This window comes from Achroia grisella, unplaced genomic scaffold, assembly GCF_030625045.1.
Source record: "Achroia grisella isolate CSIRO2021 unplaced genomic scaffold, CSIRO_AGI_Agris_v1 utg6026, whole genome shotgun sequence".
NCBI lineage: Eukaryota > Metazoa > Arthropoda > Insecta > Lepidoptera > Pyralidae > Achroia > Achroia grisella.
Window position 1 is genome coordinate 260610 of NW_026712960.1, and position 20139 is coordinate 280748.

At 33.6% G+C, this 20139-nt stretch overlaps 1 protein-coding gene across 1 annotated transcript; it reads left to right on the forward strand.

The window, feature by feature from the left end:
- The first annotated feature begins 6119 nt into the window (after nucleotides 1-6119).
- On the forward strand, nucleotides 6120-12460 carry LOC131848937 (uncharacterized). Its single transcript, XM_059198900.1, has 4 exons — nucleotides 6120-6699; nucleotides 7122-7326; nucleotides 8737-8890; nucleotides 12187-12460. The coding sequence occupies exons 1-4, from the start codon at nucleotides 6330-6332 to the stop codon at nucleotides 12358-12360; spliced, it is 903 nt and encodes a 300-aa protein (XP_059054883.1). The 5' UTR covers nucleotides 6120-6329; the 3' UTR covers nucleotides 12361-12460.
- The last annotated feature ends 7679 nt before the right edge of the window (nucleotides 12461-20139 follow it).

Consider the following 20139-nt stretch of genomic DNA (forward strand, 5'->3'; position numbering starts at 1 on the left):
TCTGGCTAGTATTTATTGAGTTATCCTTAAAATGGCATTGATGTAGCTTTTTTCGAGAACACGTATCATTTTCTTTTTCAGAAATGTTCGTTTTTACAGTAGAGTAGTCCCCTCCGATCGATCCCCCGTGCAATTCAAAAAGGCATCGAAATTACAACGCCCCGAGCCGAGGTTCTGAGGGCGCCTCTAGTGGTGCCGTCAGACTAAAGTCGTATCCATCAGGCGGGAGTTGGATTTCAGCCGCTCCATAAGTTCTTTCGCAGGTTTGGAGTGCGATCTGCTCTATCGTCCGGTGAAACTGTAAAGGCCAACAGCATTAGATGTCCCTGGCGGAAAACAGTAAAAGTATCATTATTATTACTTATTATTATATAATTAACATAACTATTGTCTAATTATAATAGCTGCAAATTAAAATAATTATGTGACATCTCATTATCATTACAGCTTTGCGTGTAATAGTAATATGGATACCTTCATACATCTGTGTACCTACTATAAATTTATGATAAACATTTATATTAAAAATTATACGCAAATACTATACTAAAATAACTTATTAATGTAGCTAACAACACTGTAGCACAGATGGTAGTGCTTCAAGTTTTATAAATCCTATTTTAAACGCGAAAGTTCGTGAGGAAAGATGAATGGATGTTTGTTTCTTTCACGCAAAAAGTACAAAATTTCAATATGTGAAATAAATTTCATAATGCGTAAAATTCAGTAATTGAATTAAAACACGAGGTACATAAATATATAGATTTAATTGTACCATTACTGTTTTATACTATAAACTAGTTTTGTGACAAATATAGACTTTACGAAAGATTTTAGATGCATTTTGGAGTACAATTTATGATTCGTGGTGTAGATTAAAAAAAAACAGCCATAGATTATAACTAAGGTAATTTTAACACAGAATCGACCAAGTTCTAAAGAAATTAAAAGTAACATTTTCCATTGCATATAAGAAAAACAGAAAATGTTATTTTTCCAGTTCAAATATTATTGTAAGAAGAAATGGATATGATTTTACTGATATTAATAAGCCCTATCCATTAGCATACCTACATATTTAAACGCTATTAAAAAATACAATGTCCCTTATTTTCATTCGAACCAGTGTGGCGTAAATTCGAATAATTTAATAGGCACCCCGTTTGCACGCCGTACATTATCAGTTATTTATTTTCAATCACATATTCCCAATTATATCAGAACACTAGTTGCTAAAATAAACTATAAGACGGACAATTCTGTCTCAAAAACTAGCATTTATTCACGTATGATACTCTAGACTTAATCTATAAACTGTATCACACGTTGAAGAGGGTGGGGGTTGAGAAAATGTGACGTTGTGTGTCAAGATGGAATGGGACCTAATGTGACATTAAATTTCAATATCTACTATGGTGTCACTGTATTAAGACACGAATATTGAACTAATAAAATATTTTAACTTCATCTGTATTAAAAGAGTTTTAATGGATTTCAAGTATATTGCATAATATGACTCACACTAGGGAGGGAGGATCCTAAATGTGACCAAATGTTATCACATTGGCTGCCCTTTTATGCACGTTACTTTATATACTCTTTTAGTGTCCAATTAAGATGAAAAAATGGCAAAATACATAAAATATTTATTAATTAAGTAACTATCACGTTTATGTATTAAGTTAAATAAATACTCATATTATACCTACTTGTACTGACAAATCATTAATTAGGTAATTTGTAACTATATACCTTACTAGCTTTTACCCGCTACTTTGTTAGCTGTTTATACCAACTTTTACCTGTCCCTACTTTCAGATATTTTCATGTAAAATTACATTAAATTTCACCGTTTAGTTAAAAAGCAACAAACACGCAGTCAGACAGACCGACTTTCACATTTATAATATTAGTATAAAGTAATTGATTATCTCTTTCTGTCACGTGACATAGCACGTGCTCTATTGCTAGTTATTGATCCCTTGAACAATGACCTTCGGTTCACGTGGTTACTCTATAATGTTTCTATCGTCCTACATTGTTTATCTGTATACACAAAAATACAGACATTCCACACATATATAGACATATAAATACTCGGAAGTGTATCAATGTGTGCGTGATGTTTTGACGCATTACTCACACACAAACACCAGTGTACAATGCAGTATGACGCAGCAAAAACACGCACACACACGCAGCACACTTTTAAACATTGAGGAAGTGGGGGGATGGGAGGACATCACGGAATGGACGTATTATATAGGACGCGCGGACGCAGATCAAACCAGTTACGTTCTAGAAGTAAACAAAGAAGCAACTCCTTAGAGTACAGAGTAATATCAGCTCCGGCTAAGGCCAAAAAATGGGTACGTTAACCTTTTATTAACTAAATAATCCATTAAAATTTACAACTTTTTTTGGCGGTATAAACTATTTTCTTGAGCCGCTTTTTATTTTTTAAATATTTTTTTTATTGTTTATAATATCACGTTCAAGTCAATTGGTCTCGTGCAAACAACATAATCTCATGACCTATAAACTCATTCGTTATTTACTTTATGGTCATTGTCGAGTATACCGACGTTGTGTTAATTAATGATAATTAATTATAACCAATAATTAAGAATAACTAAATTATTTTCTGAAGGTTTCTCTCATATTTTGTGTCATTTGTACGAAATCTATGTGGCTTCATGTTTTCAGAGATCTTTGGAATTATCGACAACTGATTTTCGCCGTGCATTCTATCATAAATTATAATTAAATATAAAAATATACTTCTTCAAATTGTGTATCATTTGTGTGGATGTAAACTGACCTAACACAATGAATAAATACATAATATTAACTTTGTATATACTTATTGGTCACATAGATTATGCAAATTGCATTACGAAGTACTAATAGAAATATTTTTGACTCAAATCTGATCCAAATCGGAACAGAGTCAAAATTGGGTAGAGTATATCTCTTTTATTCGATATTTTCGGGGTTATGTACATTTCAGTATTTATCGTTAGAATTTCGATTTCATTTTGATTCGTTGCAATATCAAACTTCTAAAGGTAACAAAATGTAGAGCAATTAAAAAGGGGAATAAATTAGACAACTTCTAAAACGTTTAAAAATTATTGCATTACACTGGAAATCGAAATTCCGACTAAGACCAACGCTCAAACCCCTAGCGATGCCCTTAGACTAAAGTCGTATCGATGCAGGAGTTGCTCTCTCCATAAGTCCTTCCGCGGGTTTGGAGTGCCATCTGCACTCACCCTCAATCGTTTGGTGAAGCTGCTTTACAGCTTACCTTTACAGCTTTAATAGTTAAAAAAAAAACAGTTTAGAAGGCACACAGTTTATTGCCAACAAGCTTTTGCACGGTTTAGCATTTTTAATAAACATTATCTTATTTGCTATCAGTTTATGAACAGTTGTTGACACACTTTTAATATCAGTGAACAAAATGAATATTACATCCACTTAACACTTAAAAATCAAGTAATAATAATCATAGGCATTTCGTTCTATCATATTTAGTTTGACATCGAAAGATCTATATTGCGATTTCGTGATCCGATTGGTATAATATGTAGGTTACCACTTAACATCAGGTGGGCCCCTCATCTTGTTTTCAGTTATAAAAAATCAATGATATACCATACCTTGGCAATGATATTGACGTTGATTCTCCAGTCATTTGGAGGACAAGACTAAAATAACCTCTTGGAAGTTAGATGTGCTCAATAATGAGACTATATTTCACGCCGGCCTGGCACTTATAATATTGAAAGACGTAAATTCGTTGGCACATTGACTACTGGTCTAATCTGTGGACTGGACGACCACAATATTGGCTTCCTACATTTAACCTATTTAGTACCAAGATTGAATCATCGATAAAGATTTATTAGAGTACCCATAAGCATTGCTGAGTGACGTTGCATCTGTGTCTATTTTCCATAGCATATATCATAACAGAAAAATGGTTGAATCTACCACAAATTACAATACAATCCTGAACTGTGGTAGTCTTTAACAGTGCAATTTTCTATAAACTTTTTGCCGTTATACTACATTGTGCTTCCTCCAAGATAGATTTTTTTCTAGCACGAAATCGATACAATGTTCAAATATATAACTCTAAAACAGAACTTTCTAAAAAGGCGGCAATCACCATCAATTCCTCTGGTGTTAGGGGTGTTTAAAAACATTTACCACAAGCGAGTGTGAGAGGTTGCATTTGTTCGCATCACCTTTTTCTTCTACAATGGCTCTAACAGTCAATACAGTTTATCTCCGATGCAATTTTCAGTACTTTTGAGTCGTATGTACATTTTAGGACAGAAAAAAAGTTATTTGTACTCGTTTCTAAGAAAGTAATACTTAAATAGTGTATCAACAGCTTGACAAATTAATATTTAGTTATGATCATGCAATTGATAAGGTATTAAAACATAATATAATTTTGTTTATCTAGCCTAGCTATCACAATATCTTCATAGGCAGCTATGAATAGAGAGAGACGCAGGCAGATCTCATAGATAGATACCGAAGGATAGGACAATTTTGTATTGCATAGTAATAGGTCATTTGTCTAGAAATATTTGCTCCAAATTAAATCTAATAGCTTTTCAGTATTGAAAATGCAAGAATTGTTGGTTTTATAAAAAATCTAGCCTCATAGAACAAATACAATTGATACCGGCTACTAAATAACTTTACCTTTACCCAAGACTTTTATTTCGATCGTTTGGATGAACAGTGTTCTACTATCTTTATTTCTAGAAACTACTGCCACGCGAACCCTAGCATTATTTTCTAGACAATTCCAACACTAAAGCAATACGATACTGAAATCTTTGAAAGGAGAACAATTCACTTGAGGCTCTGACGTAGTGTTAGAAATTATAAAATAGGCATATTACCTGAAATAATAAAGTAGTATATAATTTTAAAGGGGATTTTCAATTAAAAAAAACATTTTACATGTTCGGAAATGACGATGTGCGATTTCGACTGCCAATTTATTCGTTTATATTTAATGTAGAGTTAGTTCCTAGAATAGTTTATGAATTTCTATGAATAACCGTAATGTTGACAGGCTATATAGATATAAGTATGTTTTCCGACGCAGCACGGTCGCACGTTTGCGTCATCGTACCACGGCGATCGCGTGACCCGTTTCTGATAATCAAATTAATGAACACTTCTTTTGTATACCAATGTCATTGTACCACTCTGTAAGAAAGAAATAAATGGTCTAGAATTATCTGTCATTTAGTAAATGCAAATATTGTAACAAATACACAAAGTTTAATGGCTTACAAAATGAGACAAATTTTGAACCGACTCTTGCTTTATCTAAGTTTAACGACCTCATATAGCACAGAACAATGAAAAGAAAAAGAACGTTTGTGCTATTAAACGAGTGTTCTTTTTTCAAAATGCTAATTGTTCCCGCCAATTTGTTATGAACTAGGCGGTCTGGCATTTTGTTCTTTGCTCGTATCGTAATATTTATTTATTACATATATACATAGTGTTTTGTTAAATGTAGTATATATATATTTATACAGTGGATAGTAAACTCGACACATTCACTTATCGGGAAAGTTTATTGTATGTTATCTCATTTTAAATACCTACATGAGTTCACATTGTGGTGAAAAAGGAATTAAAATATAATAATATGTAGAAATATGGCAATGGAAATATTTTTACCTAATTAATTATAATAGAGATGTAGGTTAATGCCTATATAAGAAACCTTCAGAAACTAACCGTAACATGTGATTGCATGGAAAATATTAAATATAGTATATTTACGAGTATTCCTACGTCATTTACAAGTACTGCCAATAATTAAACCTTGACCTTACAACTAATTAAGAGTATATTGATTTTAATTAATTATTCTTCGATTCCTTTCAGAAACGTTAAATATAAAACCGTTAAGTGAGGAACAGTGGTCTCCAGATTCGCCGAAGGGCGTGGAGGCCACTGGGCTCGTAGGACCTGACGTCCAGGAGCCCGCCGCAATGGCTTCGACATCGAGCGAGGAGCGCGCCATACGCCGCGTTATGGGCCGCTGGGGAGCCGAGTGGTTGAGCTGACTCGGCTCAGGAGCCCCGAAGCCCGTCGTGCCGGCGTGGCCGGCCGACCACCCCCTCCCACCCCCGCGGTGGGGGGCCCCTCGCCCGGCTTTGCACCTCTCCCTGCAGCAGTACGAGGACCTGGTTGCAAAAGCCGAGGCGCTCCTGAGCCGTCTCGTCGTCTCAGAGAATTATGACTCCATTAATAACTTCTTGACTCTCTACGACTCCTACATGTCAGCCCCGGATGAGAAGCTGGAGACATTCTTCCCAAAATATATTCCACCGATCAGACCGCGGAAGAACACGTGTGTCGGTTTGGGAATGGAGGTGATGAAGAAGTTAAGGGTTTTGGAGAAAGATTTCCCTGGTATCACCAAATCGATGATGCTCGTGTCTTGCGATGAGAACATACAAGATCTGGCGGACTATGCGACCTCGAGTCCTGGACCGCAAGGATTCTTGATCGAGACGGAGAAGGACCACGTGATGGTCGCTATCCACGTGAAGATCGGGGGAAGACATGGTGTATTTTTATCAGATCTGGGTTACCACATCTCCCGGGTCGTCACCGTGATGGATGACCGCTGCTACCCTCATACCGGTAAGTTATAGATCCTAAGACTTTGAACCACCTATATACTGCGTTCGCACAAATTCATCATTGCAAAAATCTATATATTTTTCTAGAAATCCTTGATCTTCTCTCCATTGTGTAGCGGTTTAGCACGCTACTTTATAACGAATGGTTGTGCGTTCGATTCGAGTATGATTGTTTGCATTGATCTGGGACCCAAGAAACACTCAGACTCTGGATCTAGGTCTAGATGTTTTCTATGTGTAATAATAATAATAAACCTGTATATTATGTATGTATTTACAAAAAAATATATGTAAGTATATCTACTATAGTTGTGTAATTTGTATAAGACCCATAACACAAGCTCTGCTTACTGGGACTAGATCGCGCTGTGGTAATTGTAATATTATTATTAACTTATTTTAAATTAGCCTATTTTCCACCAGGCTGGTTCACTCAGACCGACCAGCCCCATTGCCGCAAGGAGTACAACTACAAGCTAAACCTACAGAACTCCAACTACATAGAGTGGCACGAAAGGGAAACCAGGGGGTCCAATGTGAAGGAACGCCTGTCACTGATATATGTTGCCAAGGCTTATCTGACAGCTGTTTCCGTTACAGAGAAGAGAAATCTTGTGTGGGATTTGAGGTAAGTGTCATTAATAGAAATCAAAACGCTTTTATTTATTTATACATTTTTTTGCACACAATTGTATATATGGCAGAATATGACATTTTGAACCAGTCAAGCTTTGCATTGATCAGAGACAATAGGACGGAGCAATTTAAGATATGTGATATGTAAGATATAAAAACAGTATAAATAAATATAAATAAGTATATAAAATGTGGCACTAAGATATATATATTTTTCATATTATATGTATATATTTCAGTTCCACATTTTTATATACATTACAATTGCAAAGAAGGTAACAGCCCTAATATGGTGGTACGTGGTAACTGTAGCTTATTTACATGAACAGCGTCACGGGCATTACATAATTTTGACAGCGTATCTTTATCAGTTGTCTAGTACATGTAAGACAAGCTCTGCTTACCTTGAGACTGGATGACGTTGTGTGATTGGTATCACATATTAATAACACGCCCCTATGATTCATGACTTCATAACTTCAGGAGAATCATTAACTACAGTACATATTTACCACGATGAATATATTATATCACTGGTGCTCTATGACTCACCTAATGATTCAAATATCCATTATGGTAATTGCTACCATAATGCAGATCACACAATTGTCATAAATGCTAATACTGGGACTTTCTAATCACCCATGGGAAATGCCCTGAATAAGGGGTGTACCGCAAACTTATCATAATTATATCGACTATCGGAGTGAGGCTATTCTTTGTTTAATCATTCGGTATTCGAAGAATTCCCTCGAAAGATATGCTCGACATTATGGTTTTATGCATTATTTTCACTAAAGTATTCCCTTATCTACATAGATCCTTTGTATATTTTATACTACGATGGTGGCAAACAAGCATACTGCCTCTCTGATGGTAAATGGTTACCGTAGTATATATAGCAGCCGCCTGTAACACCAGGAGTATAACATGCGTTTTGTCGACCCTTTAGAAACCATAATATACCCTTCTTGCAAGAAGGGTATCTTCTTAAAAAGCAGCATGCTGTCATCTGTAGATTGTAGATTGCAGATTTTGCCAACTTGAAGAATTAACGCTTACACGTCCTCTTTGTTTGTAGCCCACTCATGCATAAACGAAATATCTCCTTTGGAAAGTATACGCTCTATCCTGAGGAGATATAAAATCGTGTATCCTAAGAATATCCTTCAATTCTTGTCCCTGACGGGTCTAAGTAGCGAACTTTGAAAAACAGCGAGCACAATAGATCTATGTAGTCGGAAAGCTACAGGTCTAAAGAACCTGAAAAAATCCCAAACCGCTCAATAAAAAAATATGTCAACTAGTTAGCAATTCCAGTTACTATTATGACACTTATTATTATAATGCATTAGAGTTTTATATAATCTGACAGTAAAAATGGTATTCATTATTCTTCCAGGAGTTTGCTGGCTAGAGATCCGAAGGGCAACCTGACCGCCGGCATCTACTTCCCGCTGAAGCCCAAAACCCAAGAGTTCACCATGTTCTTCGATAGTAACAGCGGCAAACAGAGGAAGAAATTGAAATTCGAGACGTTCTTGGAACTACAAAAGGTATGTATTTGCCATTCTTTACTTCTTTAATTGAAATGGCAAACAAGCTAACGACCTACCTTTGTACATTGTAATTTTACTGCCTTATATAACTCTTTAAACGAACTTTTTACAAAGTCTACCTTGGTAGATTATAGCTTGGTATTTTAATTTTCTACAATATATATTACCTACCAAAAATGGGTCTCAGGCAAGTCGTACAACTCTAAATTCTGAATCCAAATGACAAACATAAAAAACTATCTGGTGCGGCAAACGTAGATATGTTCAGTATATTTATTCATCAAAATTATTTATATATATTTTTATTGCACTTTTAAATACATTTCTAAATTTAAATATATACAGAGTGAGCAAAGGTTGACTTATCTCTAAAAGAGATTTACATAAATAAGTTTAATGAAATTACACACGGTGAGACAAATGTCATAAAATTAGATAGGTTTATGTAGGAAAATATTCGAAGAAAAATAATTGAAAAGTAAAAAAGAAATTAGGATGATTATTAACGAATTAGGCACTAAGTACGATAATAATATTTTGTGGCAATATGCTTAAAGGCTACGTTAATTATTAATCTTAAAAATCCACCTACATATGGAATAGTTATTTATGCATACCGTTGCAAACAGTTTCAGACCTACATCATAATTATTTACATTACATACCATTCCGTTATTTTTATCAAACAGGCATTCCGGCCCGACGTCACTCTGTTGGCATTTCTCCAAAGCCATTACCGCTTTTTTTCCATATTCATGTGTAGAGGTTATCTATCTGTTCTCAGTAGGTGCTATGTAATCTAAAACATGCACAACATTTGAGCTAAGATCTACCAAATACAATTCTACTCCATGTGTTTGTTACCTAATTACTCCCAAAATTGTCTTGCCAGATTTGCAGAAAATTTTACGTATGTCTATCAAAAGATTCCTAAATCATTTAAACATAAATGTTCCCTGGTGTTTATCGTCTACTGTACTAGACCCTCGTCCAATTCAAACGGGAATCGAAATTGCGAAATCCGAGCCGAAATCAAACCCCTAGCGATACCCTCAGACTAAAGTCGTCTCCGTCAGACAGGAATTGGCTTTCAACCGCTACATAAGTCCTTAAGGTTTGGAATGCTATCTGTACTCGCCCACTATCACTGTGTTAAACTGTAGATGCCAATTGCGGCCAACAGCTGTACAATAATCTTAAATAATATTATAAAAATAAATATATAAAATGATGCAACCATAATTCAGTATTGAGTTTATACTTCGGTAAGACGGCATCGCTTTTAGGTGTCTTATCAATAAAAAAACAAAATAACTTAGTTATTTATACCTACTACAACGATAGTTATTTACAATTACCACTCACATTAATGATGACCTTTAGTTCCGGTCATAGGAATTCGTCTAACTTAAATTCTATTTACAAGGTCTTTTCTTATAAAATTAGTATAAAATAACAAGTACTATAAAAGAAAATAATATTCCTTTGAACATTTGTTAAACAATTTTTTAGATAACTGGAATGGATAATAAGATCCATGATTGTATTACTGAAACAAAATACATATCTATGGCCATTAATTAGTTTATTAAAAAAACTCCTTAATAACTAATATACTACTGAATTAATAGTTATAGTAACCAACACATATAATAAAGGATAATTATCTCTGAAGAGATAGTCTCTTTGTTCACTCATCCCAAAAGGGCCGGAACACAGAACTTCTCTTCTTAATGATGCTTGCAAAATGGCAGCTAGTTAAATATCACGAAATATAATTATGAAATTCTAGTTGAAAAGCATTTACGATGACACAGGAACTTTCAGGAATTACGTTAAGAGCAAATGGATCTCGAAAGATTTCAGGCATTTTAAACTAATCTATACTGATTAATAAAGCTGAAAACTTTGTTTGGACGCGTCCAAGTTTCTAGAATTTGAAAGAACCTTTTCGTAGCCGAATTCTCGAGGAAGTTTGTACGTTATTAAATATCCACAATATGAAAAGAAAAAAAAGCAAAATGAAAAATATTTGAATGAATGCTAATTGAAAAAGAAACATTGTAAATCCCCTATTTACAATGTTTCCTTTTCAATTAGCATACGATGCAATGCAAGGCTGAGGGACGAGTGCAGCCGCTATTTTAATTTGCTTTATAATTATTTCTTTTTTAAATAAATTCTTTATAAAAATATGGAATGTATAAGTCGATTTACTACTCTATAAGTTAATCATAAAGTATCTGCACAAAATAGGCATCCCACGAAAAAAACTGTATACATTTTCAAGCGACCGCTCGCTCTACATTCGTCAGTCTATTGAAACGCTCCAGACGCCATTTTTCAACAAAAAGCCATCGTAAATCTACCTACAGCTACGGTTACTGATATATTCACTCGTTCGAAGTCTAATTTCCGTAATAGATTTTTTTTTGACCTCGTAACCAGGGTATATTAATGTTCAGAAAATATACATTATTTGATTTTTGTTTGCGTTTGAGTTTTTTAGGAGATTCGGATGGTAAACTATCTGACGGCCCACGAAATAGTTGTTTATGGTCACCGAAGTGTGTATAGTCTAGATGAACATCACGTTATCCTCTCATGAGTTAGCATTCGTTGAAAAATAGGGTGTCATGCCTCTTGTCCTGTAATTTTACTGCCTAATCGCACCCTACAAACCGGTACCCTCGGTCGGCCCTCCGATCGATCCTCTGTCCAATCCAAATGGTTTTCAAATTGGCTGAGACGAGATTTGAACCCAGCTGCACTCAGAATAAAGTCGTATCCATCAGGCTGAAATTGGCCTTCAACTGCTCCATAAGTCGTTTCACGAGTTAGGAGAGCATTTGCACTCTATCTTTCGAAGAAGCTGTAAAATCCAGGTACAGACAACAGCATTAGAATAGTTCGAATGAAAAACTTACAACCGAATCACAGCTTACAAAGGAAGCTGCTTGGCGGGGGAGAGACTGAGTTACCCAATCAGACTACTTTCTATCCTTATTTCTCACCTTTGGTGGAAAAATTCAATAGTATTTACATTTACCTTTATGCTTTAATTATTAAAGAAATTTATACTATACTAGCTATCCCCGCGGTTTCATCCGCGTTAAAATTCAATAAGAAATATAGCCTATGTGTTATTCTAATGCATAAGCTATATTACTGTAAAGTTTCATCAAAATCCGTTCAGTAGTTTTTTTGCGTGAAAGAGTAACAAACATCCATACTTACATACTTTCGCGTTTATAATATTAGATATTAAGAGATATTTATTTATGTTTTTGCAGATACCAGACGAATTCGTTGACGAAGTGGAGCAGTGTAACGACCAGCTTCATCTGAGAGATGGGGAACTGCTGTCCATCCTTCAACGTCTCGCTACAATCATAGCTGACGAGGAGTACATGACAGAACTGCTAGATATTAACAACAAAATCGTCCAACTGTCAGCCGGTACATAAACTAAATTGGACTTAAAATCGTTGTAAACAAGATTTAAATTGCATTATCTTAACGCATCTCATCCTACTTTATATTCAAATATTTTCATCGAAATGTCAAGTTGACAATGACACTTATTTCGCCATTAGGGGTCATAAGGATATTTTTAATAAATCATGGATAATAAGCAATTACGTACTGCATACGATCGTAGTTATAAAACCAATTTATAATTTGAATTATATTTTTCTTTTTAACTATAATTTTATTACAGATACAATAACAATTAAATTTAAATGTTTACCAATATGAATTTTACAAACTATTTAAATTCCGTATATATGTATTTATATACAAAAGTGTTTCAATTTAAGTTTATTTAAATAAAGAATTCTCTATTACATATATGTATATCATAAAAAAAACAGATTTATAACTATTTATTTGCTATAAATAAAAATATTTATAGGATACGGTTCTTAAAGTACAATTAAATAAAGATCAGATTGCTATTGAAAGCGAAAAGCTATATTTATCTCCGAAGCTGAGGCTGTTACCGATTGTTCGGTCGGATATTAATTATACATATATATATATATATATTTATGGATGATAATGGTATGGTGCACCCGTCTGCGCTAACGGTATACGCTGGCGGAGCACCAGTGGAGGATGATAAGATGAGAATGAGGTCAGGTCAGTTAGCCCATCGTGACAAATTCACCAGGAATTTATCACGATGGTTTCCAGGGGAACCGCGTGGAGGTCAACCTGACATGGTCATGAGTTCAGATTACTAACAATCTCGTTTTATTATATAACTATGTTATTAACTAAATAACGCATATACCTAAACTTGAAACTAGTAATATTGTTTTTACCATCTGGTTTAGTAGTTATTTTAGTTTTTTTTATTATTTTCATTTGTTTTTTAATTGTCTTCGGGTTTATTATTTAGTTAATGATGTTTCTTTACATGTAGTGAAATTCATAGCTATATAGCTGTAATGTATTTCATTAGTTTCATTTACAATACGTTATATTACTGTTCATATAGTGATCCATTATTAATTAAGTGGTTTTCATAGTTAAATAACTATCTGAGTATCTGAGACATGACGAGACGACAGTTCTATTGGGGAAATAAACATTTAGAAAGAATTTACTGTTTTATTTCATTTAAGAGTTGTGTGTTCATGTAATACAATTACGATATAGGTATTCTGCAGTATTCGAACCTCAATTCAAAGACCTTTTGTATCCCCTAACCCAAGCGTGATAGCAATAGTTTCAATCGAAACTTTGCTGTAAGTATTTATCGACTTATCACAATGACTACTACTCTACTCGACTTATCACAATGAAAATAAAGGTTCTTGTTTCGTTATTTCACAATAACGTTCATTATAATTCCAATGTCGTGAACACAAAATTTTATAGAGTTAAAGTTATTTTAGAAAAATTTCACGCATTCAGCACGCTTTGTATGGCGAAGAGCCGAAGACATGCAGTCTTAATTTATAACGATTTTAGTATGCGATGTCCATGATATTCATATGATGTCTGTGATAGATCTATCACGGATATCATATGACAGCATAATGTCCGTAGTGGTGTTCATGTCAGTCATCATATCTGTAAGTAAGTTATACTTTGCAAGTAAATAATTCCCAATAATTATTCTGTCTTATTTTTCAATTAATAACAGCAATTATAATAATAATAAGATAAGCTGTCGCGAGCCGCATTGTTAGCGTGTGCGAGCCGCATTTGTCCTGCGGGCCGTAGATTGGAGACCCCTGATTTAAATATAGATTAACTACGATGGTTTCCACGGGCGACCGTGTGCATATATACATAAGTACATATACCCACCACCATTCTATAGTAAACCATTAACCCACTACGTGACATCCCCTGCTGAATAATTTTAACGTATTCTGAAATAATTATTAATTTATTTTTATTTGCTTCATAAGTAAAATTGGTACAAAAGGTGGACTTGATGCTATAGTATTCTCTCACAATCAACCTTTGGGATATGTGCAAAGTTACGTCGGTTTCGATCGGGCCGGAATCGATTGCCGCTAAAAGAATGAATAATAATAATATAGACATAAATACATACGCACATTATTTATACTATTACTATTTTATACATTAATTATATATACGTAAATATTATATAACAATATAATAAACATCTCTATATACATACCAGTACCTGATACCATGCTACTATTTACCAGTTTTATTAAGGCTGGAGGGTTAAAAGATGAGCATAAACACTATTTAAACTTTTTATTAGTAATTTTAGCATTTATTGGTAAGTGTTCGAATACATTCAGAGAGTGAGTTCCATAGCTTTAAAATATTATATTTCTCTTTGTTATAATAATCGATAGCCTAACTATAGGACGTCACTAGTTGTAAAAGAACGTGGACACAACACTAGTCGTATAAGACGCAATAGATAGATTCACATTTAACCACGTCATTGTACTGTAAGAACTTATTAATATATCGTATCAAACATACCAATCTATTTGGCCAAACCAATACACTCTTTTTAATTTAAAAAGGACGTCCTGCGGTACAGCATTTTGTTTTATTCTCAAAGTGGGCATAATATTGGAATCATTCACACGTCAGAAACCAATGTAACACTTGCACAAATAATTTCGTCATATGCAACGTCCGTGGTATTACGTTTGAATTCCGTAGAACTAAGATGTCATGCGTCAATGCCCCTAATTTCCCCCTCCGATCAATCTTCCGCCCAATTCAAACGGATCGAAATAACGACGGCCTGAGCCGATGTTCGAACCCCTAGCAGTGCCCTCAGACTTAAGTCGTATCCGTCAGGCGGGAGTTAACCATCAGTCGCTCCATAAGTAATCTTATATATAAAATTCTCGTGTCACAGTTTTTGCATACTCCTCCGAAACGGCTTGACCGATTCTCATGAAATTTTGTGAGCGCATTGAGTAGGTCTGAGAATCGGCTAAAATCTATATTTCATCCCCCTAAATCTTAGGGGTAGTCCACCCCAAAATTTTTTTTTTATTTTAAGGCAAAACAACGTTTGCCGGGACAGCTAGTATATATATATTGCATCTATTATAGTAAGTATTAAATAATGTATATATCATTGCATATTAGTATTGCCACACTGGTAAGTGTGGTAAGTTAGGTAAATACCAATAGTATTTACTTAACTTAGGTAAATGTGGTAATGTGTAGAGAGGGTAGAGTGCCTTTTCCCGTTACTGCCCTTCAGCCGCTTTCTGTTTTTATCCAATGATTCGCTGGAAGAGAATGCCACATACATTAGGCTCGTCAATTGTACATATATTTTAAATAGTGCAATAAAGAATAAATCTATACATATATATAAAATTTTTACTACATGCATATGAATATAAATATGCATATCGGTATATACACCAAAATAACATTTTTAAAATTTTTTGTGTGTCTGTCTGTTTGTTCCCGCTAATCTCTGAAATGACTGGACCGATGTTCACGGGACTTTTATTGGCAGGTAGCTGATGTGATAAGGAGTAATCAATAAATCATTCCACTCGGACGTAGTCGAGGGTACAGCTAGTAAATAATAAATTAGGGAGAACGTAATGACTATACATATGATTATTCTATATTAACAAACAAGCTGCTACACGGCTGAAATAGGTGAGACAGACCTACGCAGTTGACTTTGTACAAAGTCAAAATGTACGTTTGAGTACACAATAATATCATATCATCATTTACTATCATTATACGAGTAGTAAAACATATTTAATGATTATTTAATGTTGTATTACGTTATCTGGAGTTTGGACTTCGATTATTATTTTATTTGTTGTATCATTAAATTGATTGATTATTATTAATAAACGGATTTTTAATGACACCGAATGCGACGTTGCTCAAACAGTAATCTAATTGTTAATGATTATTTATACTACCCTTAAATAAATTCAAAACATCTGTTAAATCATATTTACTGAGCAAAGGCTCACTCACTAAACCATCACTACAATAGAATCACGAGCGTGCATGCCAATAGTTTAATGTTATACATAGACACCTATATTAATATTCATTGTAATTAAACGGGCTTTTAAAAAAAATTGTAATTCAATTGAGTTTATTGCCCGTTTTTCTAAATTGGGTCTATATACTGAACTGGACGGTAGGAAAAAAATTATAACATAAAAAATGTTACGTTCATAAGCAGCTAAAATGTCCTACATGAATAAATATTACTTTAATTTGAATTTGAATTTATTCTGTTTATTCATCTGGCGTTATGGGCGTGAAGATATTTTAGGTAAAAATCAGGAGTACCTACATCTTCTGCACACTGTCTCGTGTCTGGTGGCTCAGATCAGCGCTGTCGTATAACTTGGTTATGCTACAGTATAAATACTCAATCACATATTTACTATAATAAAAAAATAATACAAAATTAGAAAAGTCGAATGTTGGTGATTATTCATGATATTGTACAAACTTCCTCAATAGTGAAACTATGTAATATTATATTATCTGTGGTGAAACTTATTTATATTAAAATATTTTTTAAATAGGTATTACGCGTAAACAGCGCGATCACGTGATCTTTGTTTCTTCTTTTTTTATTTACGAGTAGACGACCGACCCTGTATAAAATAAAAAAAAATGACATCGCTATAGGTACCTACTAATCAAGATTGGCATCTATTATCGTATTTTCAGTCGGTCCTTGTGTAGGGTAAACGTGGGCAGTGAGGGGGCGGAAGTAATTACTTGTGGGGGTAGACTGCAAACAATAAAATAACCACTGCCCTTTTAGAGGGCTTGAAAAATTTATTGCCATCGTAATGTTACTTCCTTAATATATCACAAGCTATGTTACTTACGGATAATATATATATGTAAAATGAAACTTTTTAAAATCGGCCTTGTATTTGAGTATATCGATTATAAACATATACCAGCAAAGCAATGATCTTTCCAAACGACACTGAAATCTTCAGGAAAAGAACTTATTCCTTCTTAAAAGGCTGGCAAAGCACTTGCAATAGCTGTTGCGGGTGCTGGGCTATGGTAATTACTTACCATCAGACGGAAGGGGCAATGTGAACAATAACCCCATTACTAACAATGTACCATGTTAGGTTGACCCCCATGTGGTTCCCTCTAGACATCATTGTGATAAATTCATGGTGAATTTACCACGATGGGCTAACTGACCTGACCTCATGTTCATTTTGTCATCCTCCACAGGTGCTCCGCCAGCGTAAACCGTTAGCGAGTCGAGTGCATCATTCCATTATCATCCATAAGGAAAAAGCTAACTTTTGTCCCATGTACTATTAAAAAAGACATCTAATGTTTCTTCTTTACAATATTAGTATAAATGTGGTAATTTGCCAAGATATATGATAATGAATAGAAATTAAAGAGAAATTATTATATGCGTAAATAATAAATTAACATATTTTTATTGAAATATACCACTACATTGTAGAACAAAATTTATAATACAAAGTAACTATAGTTATATTAATAAAAATGTAAACTTAATAAATAACTATAACTACAGTTTTATAAGGAATTGTATATTTTGTAATAGATAGTTATAAATTAATCATTATTTACCTACGAGGAAACATTAACTCGTAGTTATATTTTAATTTAAGAACTATTATTATATACCTAACGGGTTTTTAATCACTTCTTATTAAAAAAACATTGAATTAATTAAAAAAACATTATTTTGTTATTTGTTACTCAAGTAACTTTTCATTCATTTATATCAACTTTGCTATTTGGCAGTTTATATTTACATAAAATCCTTAAAAATGTTATTCTGAACAACATTTATATAAAAGATTAACACAAATTTCTAGTTCGTTCTTCTTGTGATGAGTCTGCGTTCCGATTAAGTGGTAGAATAAAAAAAATAAGACTATTCAAAAATGCTTATATATTTTTTAAAAACTTATTTATATTATAATATATTCCTATTTAGTTATTCACGGAACTTACATAACTAAAATATTTGTCCTAAAATTTGAATTTTTTGCATTAATGCAGTTTAGTATGAAGATTGCATAACAGCATAGAAAATATAGATATTATGTGTGATGATATAATTTTCACGAGGCTTTATAAAAACGTTATCTGGTAGCATTGTGGGTAGGGTCATAAGGCTCTCAAAATATGGTTGGCTGATTCACCCGTTACTTGTGAACGGATGCTGCTTAGAGGGACTGCTCTGATAACTGTTGACTAATTTATTTTGTTATTCAAGTAGCTATTATATTTATTTGCTTTGTCTCTATCTTGCTATTTCTCAGTTTATAGTTACAGAAAATACTTAATATGTATCTCTTGCGCATTCTTTTTGTGATAAGATTGCTTTCCGAATGAGCGGTTGTATAAAAAACTATTCAAAAGTACTTATATTAAGTTTATTTAAATAAAGATTATTTATATTTCTGTATAAGTAGATACTCCTCGTCTCCCTGTTTCCTCTATTTCATTCGCGTCCCGTCGATTAAAGGATGAGATAAGGAAGTGTCAGTGGCAGTCAAAATCAGTGTTACCAGTAGGTTTAAAGTTTGAAAATGTCAAACTGTCTGTCTGTCGCGTTTTCAGTCAAAACTAATGATGAATGATACGATTTAAATAAAAATCGGTACACAGATCAGACCTAGACTAGACCCGAAGAAAGGACATAGGCATTAACACTAAGTACTTTTTTAGAGTTGTAAGAGGTTGAAAGGGGACATGAATTGTTGTGTGGCAGTATCGTCATTTAAAACTAGAAGCTCAAAACTATTTTTTAGGCTGTTGCTGAAATATAAAGCAATATGACATTCCAAGTTTGTTAAAAATTTACCCTTAAGGAGGTAAAATATAATGGGGTATGAAAGTATGTATGAGTATTCGTCATTATTGAATGGTGAAACTGTTTTCTTTGGCATATTTGGGTTAGATTATTATATTTTTTCTTTATTCGGTCATGGTCCCTATTCCAGGCATACGAAGTCACGGGCACTGCTAGTATATATTTTTTTAAACCCTACTAATAATCATAAACTAACTAATGTTTTTGTTGTTATTATTATTAAATTACAGAATATGGAGGCATGGCATCTTAGCCGAATGTTATAGCAACACAATATTGATCACGGCCGTAACAAAATAACATAAAATCCGTAGTGGTCCATGCATATGGTGGGCGGATCCTACTTAACAACAGGTGGTCTTTTAGCCTGTTTGATATTCCATGTACATACATACACAATTATAATAACTAGTGTTCGCGAGTCTTCGAAAAAAGTATAAAAAAAAATAAAAAATGTCTTTGAATTTATTTTAACAATAAAGAAAAGAGTATATATATATATATATGCGTGTGTGGTAAATACATGCTAATGGGTGTAATGTTTTTTTTTATCTATAGTTGTATTACATTATTAGCATTTTGCATTCTTTCTCTATCTATATATCTAAGTGTCGATTTACTGCATGTTGTATGCAAAATATTACAAAAATATTAGCGGTTTGCATTCCTTCTTTGTATAAACTATAAGAATGCGAAATTTCACACACCTCCGTCCGCGCCATTTTCGGAAAAAGGGTACAGAGTTTTTGCTTCACGTATTAATTTAATGACGTAGTGACTATGTATTGGACATACTTCCTACATAGTCACACGCAAATCACAACAAACGAAAAATCACTAACTTAATTAGTAACATTGTAACTAAAATACTAGTCACGTTGTCAAAACACGTGGT

Excerpts from the sequence above, each read along its gene's own strand:
- LOC131848937 (XM_059198900.1), top strand. The coding sequence starts at position 6,330 with ATGTCAGCCCCGGATGAGAAGCTGGAGACATTCTTCCCAAAATATATT. Across the intron at positions 7,327-8,736 it reads AATCTTGTGTGGGATTTGAG|GAGTTTGCTGGCTAGAGATC; the intron begins GTAAGTGTCATT and ends TTATTCTTCCAG. Across the intron at positions 8,891-12,186 it reads CGTTCTTGGAACTACAAAAG|ATACCAGACGAATTCGTTGA; the intron begins GTATGTATTTGC and ends ATGTTTTTGCAG.